A 4,495-nucleotide genomic window follows, 5' to 3' on the forward strand; every position below is an offset into this window, starting at 1 on the left:
TCTCTCTGTCACAAACACATACGTATGTGTGAGTGAGAATGTATTGGTTTTGTGGGTGTTATGTGTCAAAATGAGCAATTATTCAGCAAAGAGATGTAGAGCATCTGATCCAATATCTATAACGATATTTTGTTTGGGTCCAGTTTCACCAGCTCATTTTATCTTATAAAATCTTATTACAGTGGTATTGATGAGGGGGACACAAACTCTAAATTGCTTTAATTAGTTTATGTACAGTGTAATAGAAGATCTGAGTAAATGGTCTTAACGCAGAACATCAAGGTAACGCTGAGGTGTGTAACGTGTCTCCTCCTCGAGCTCGCAGCATCCGCGGGACAAATGGCGGCGGATCCGGTTACCGCTCCGATCAGCTGGATTCCGCTGGAAGATCAATGAGACCAAACACACCAAACAATTGAACCGAGTCCGCAGATACGGGTCTGGATCAGAGATTAAACTCGATATTATCGTCATGGATCTGTTCGGGTTTGTCGATCTAAACGAGCTCGCGCTCGGACTGTCCCATCTGCCGTTGTTTCCGTACTTTGACATGGCGCATTATATCGTGTCAGTGATGAGTCTGAGAGAACAGCCAGGTAAGAGAACCGGATCACTTTTATGCGCCTCAGAGGCAGAATCAAGTAAAAACACCGAATCTGTACCGCCGCATTTCTGCGCGTGCGGCTCGTAAAGTTTGCGTCACTGTCAATCAGGTGCATTTAGTGATTTGTTTCCGATGCATTATTACTTCACCATTTATTAGTCGTGCATGTTTTATATGTGCTTTGAAAAGTTATTGATGACTTTTGACAAACAATTGTGTCTTCTGCATTCACATCTTCTTCATGCACCTTCATCTTCATCTTCTTCATCATCATCATCATCATCATCAGTGCATGTCAAACTCGATCTGTGCTTCTGTTCAATCATCAGTGACGTGAACGTCAAAGCTCAGAGTATTCATTATTATGAGTTTCACTGGAAGCATCAAGCTGCGCATGCGCGGGCTGATCATGTTCTTAATCAGGATAAAAATAGCTTCAATTAAGTTTATTTTTCTGACTTCATTTCTTAATTGAAGATATGTTGAGTCACGTAATGGTAAACGAGTCTTATCTAGTGCAGTTTTGCTTTCCAAGTAAATGTGTCCATGTTTAAGTGTGTTTGGATATTTTTATTACTCGAAAACAAGAGAAATATTCTGATTAAAGGAATATTCCGGATTCGGTACTTACGTTCAGCTCAATCGACAGCTTTTGTGGCATAATGTTGATTATTGTTACCTTTTGGAGGTTTTGAAGGCAGAAATATGAGGCTTAAAATAGAATAAAAGCACTTATTAGTGATATTTGATTTGTAAAGTAGTTTAAATAGTTTTTAGGTTTTATGTTGTCATGGCAACGAAGTTGTATAATTGTCTCTATCTTCACACAGATGTGGTTAGTAAGTGATTTAATGACAGTAAAATCATGTTAACACACATATTGTTTATGTCTTGTGTCTATACTTTTGAAACAGTATTTTAATGTTTACAGATTAAACCCCATTGACTTGCATTGACTTGCATTGACTCCCATTGACTCAGCAATGACTCGCGATTGACTTCGCGATTGACTCAAGCATTGACTCCCATTGACTCGCTAATGACTTGCATTGACTCGCAATGACTCGCATTGACTCGCGATTGACTCGCGATTGACTCTCATTGACTCGCAAGATTGACTCGCATTGACTCACGAATGACTTGCATTGACTCCCATTGACTCGCAATGACTCGCGATTGACTTCGCGATTGACTTCAGATTGACTCGCATTGACTGGCATTGACTTCCATTGACTTGCATTGACTTGCATTGACTCCCATTGACTCGCATTGTCTCGCAATGACTCGCAATGACTCGCATTGACTCGCATTGACTTCCAATGACTTGCATTGACTTCCATTGACTTGCATTGACTTGCAGTGACTTCCATTGACTTGCATTGACTTGCATTGACTTGCAGTGACTTCCATTGACTTGCATTGACTTGCAGTGACTTGCATTGACTTGCATTGACTTGCATTGACTTGCATTGACTTCCATTGACTCGCAATGACTCGCATTGACTCGCATTGACTTCCAATGACTTGCATTGACTTCCATTGACTTGCATTGACTTGCAGTGACTTGCAGTGACTTCCATTGACTTGCATTGACTCGCATTGACTCCCATTGACTCCCATTGACTTGCATTGACTTGCATTGACTCGCATTGACTCGCATTGACTCGCATTGACTCCCATTGACTTCCATTGACTTGCATTGATTTCCATTGACTTGCATTGACTTCCATTGGAAGAAATGGAGGAACGAGTGGAGTCTGTGGTAGTCAACACTATGTCATGAATGCTGTTGATTGAGCTTCACTTGATCGTTTGGACTTGTATGTACACAGAGCAGAACTGTTTGTGCAATGAGTGTAATGCATTTAATGATTAACTCCCCGATGAAACATGCAAATGTGCATCTCCCAGCTGCAAATTAAAGCTATGATCAGACACGCAAACATGTTCACTGCATGCAGAACTGCTGTGGTTAAAGTGTCCTGAGCTCAGCGATCATGACGTGTCTGTTATCAGAAAACAACAGGTGGAACATGTGTTCATGCGTCCCGTTGCATCTGCTCCCTTCTGTTCCTCACTGGAGGGGAGAGACTCGATTGCTCCTGTCACTACAGTATAGGAAGGACCTTTAGGGGTATGAGACTCGACACGTCCTCGTGTTATCTCTAAAATGTTTGTTCAACACAAATAAGGAGGTTTTGCCTGTAACCAATAGACTCCATGTTTACCTGACAGTGTTGGCAATGTGCACTTCTGAGGATGAGCGGGTCACTGGAGGTGCAGATTGTGGCTTTCATCACATTGAATCTTTCTCTGACATTTAAAGGGCCAGCATGTTGCTTCTGAGTTTCAGAAGTGAATGATTGGCCACATTATGCCAACTCGCTGAACACCATCTCCCATCAGACACTTTACCATCGCTTTAATTGTGTTTACCGTTCCTTGTGGCGTGACCGGACGCATGTTGCAACAGCAGCATGGGAGACCCGGGTTCAGATCCCGCGATGAAACAGGAAGTAATGGCTTTTGCACAATCAGCGTTATGTGCAATTTGGAGGTTGTGTTTTCCTCTCTGACATTAGGGGGGTTTTAAAATATGCATTCCTCTTTATTACATTCTGTGCAGCTTTGCCACTTGCTGATGGCGCCCCTCAGTGGCTACAGGGGGAAGTGTTTCCAGAGTTAACAGACGATCTTCAAAGTCAAACTGTTTCCAATGTCACTGACATTAGTCTGATATTTCCTGACATACACCACAATATTCTTAAAACAAGATACATTTACTTGAGTCATAATCACAAATACATTTATTTTTATTTTTAGATCAATCTAATAAAGTTAGTAATGATTTGCTTATAACAAGAAAAACTATTTGTTAGCGGGGTAAGAAGAAAACATTTTCTGTGATCGCACTGGCCAATAGTTTTGTGCAGTTTTTGTCACGTTTGCATAAAACATGATATTAATTAATTCTGCTTCTCAAGTTAATGATCTTGTGTTCGGGATGTTTAAAGTTTAACCAGAAAATAAGACAGAAATATAACACACACTTAAATCAATATTTTAACATATTTTAAGACAATTCCATCAAATAAAACATAATAAAAATGTATTAATTTAATTTGGTGAATAAAATGTAATTGTGAAATTTTTTTACCAAATGAAATTAATTAAACTTAAAAATTAAGGTTTTTATTTTGTAAATTACTGAAAGAAGTTTGTTATGAATATGAAATGCGTAAATTTTAAAGTTATAATTTCTTTAAAATTATTTGTATAATAATTTTTTATACTCGTACACTGAAATGAATATATTTGCTTATTTTAAAGACAAAATTCCATCAAATTGAACAAAATAAAAAAAGTTGTATTCATTTAGTTTGGTTGAAAAATGTAATTGTATAAAACTAAAATATTAAAGTTTTTATTTTTTAGTGTATTTTGTTGTTAAATTCAATTTAAAGGAATTTGTTATGAAAAATACATTGAAAACTAATTTCAAGGTTTGTAAACTACACAATTAAATAACTGTTGATTACATTTCATGAAAGTATTAATTAAACTGCAGCAACTGTTTATCTGTTATTGCATGAATAATGTGTTTGTTCTGCTGAATGTTCTGGAAGACTGCATTCTGGGAGTTTGGTGTTTATGTTTTAGTGCTGCGTGTCACTTCCTGTCTGCAGACTTGTGCATTTCTTTATGGGATCAGTGTTCATGTTGTTGTCTCGTCTTCATGCAGGAGCATTAATGCATGTATGAATATCTATAAACACCACAAATTATATCTATAATTCAATTTTCACTTGGCATGTGAATAAATGTTTCTCTCAAAATATTAATAACGGAAGTCTTGACGGACACAAAACAGGTTTTGTTTGAAAGTTTAGC

The 4,495-nt window shown here is 38.0% G+C and overlaps 1 protein-coding gene across 2 annotated transcripts in view; it reads left to right on the forward strand.

The window, feature by feature from the left end:
* Window positions 1-322: 322 nt before the first annotated feature.
* LOC127641947 (trimeric intracellular cation channel type B) overlaps window positions 323-4,495 on the forward strand; it is a 26,031-nt gene continuing 21,858 nt past the window's right edge. Inside the window, exon 1 of one of the 2 annotated variants that reach the window (XM_052124716.1) lies at window positions 323-596. In XM_052124716.1, the coding sequence (XP_051980676.1) occupies window positions 473-596 (124 nt within the window). In that variant the 5' untranslated portion in view covers window positions 323-472. The remainder of the gene's footprint in view (window positions 597-4,495) is intronic. The other variant, XM_052124717.1, reaches the window with a different exon arrangement.

Source organism: Xyrauchen texanus, unplaced genomic scaffold, assembly GCF_025860055.1.
Source record: "Xyrauchen texanus isolate HMW12.3.18 unplaced genomic scaffold, RBS_HiC_50CHRs HiC_scaffold_237, whole genome shotgun sequence".
Classification (NCBI taxonomy): Eukaryota; Metazoa; Chordata; class Actinopteri; order Cypriniformes; family Catostomidae; genus Xyrauchen; species Xyrauchen texanus.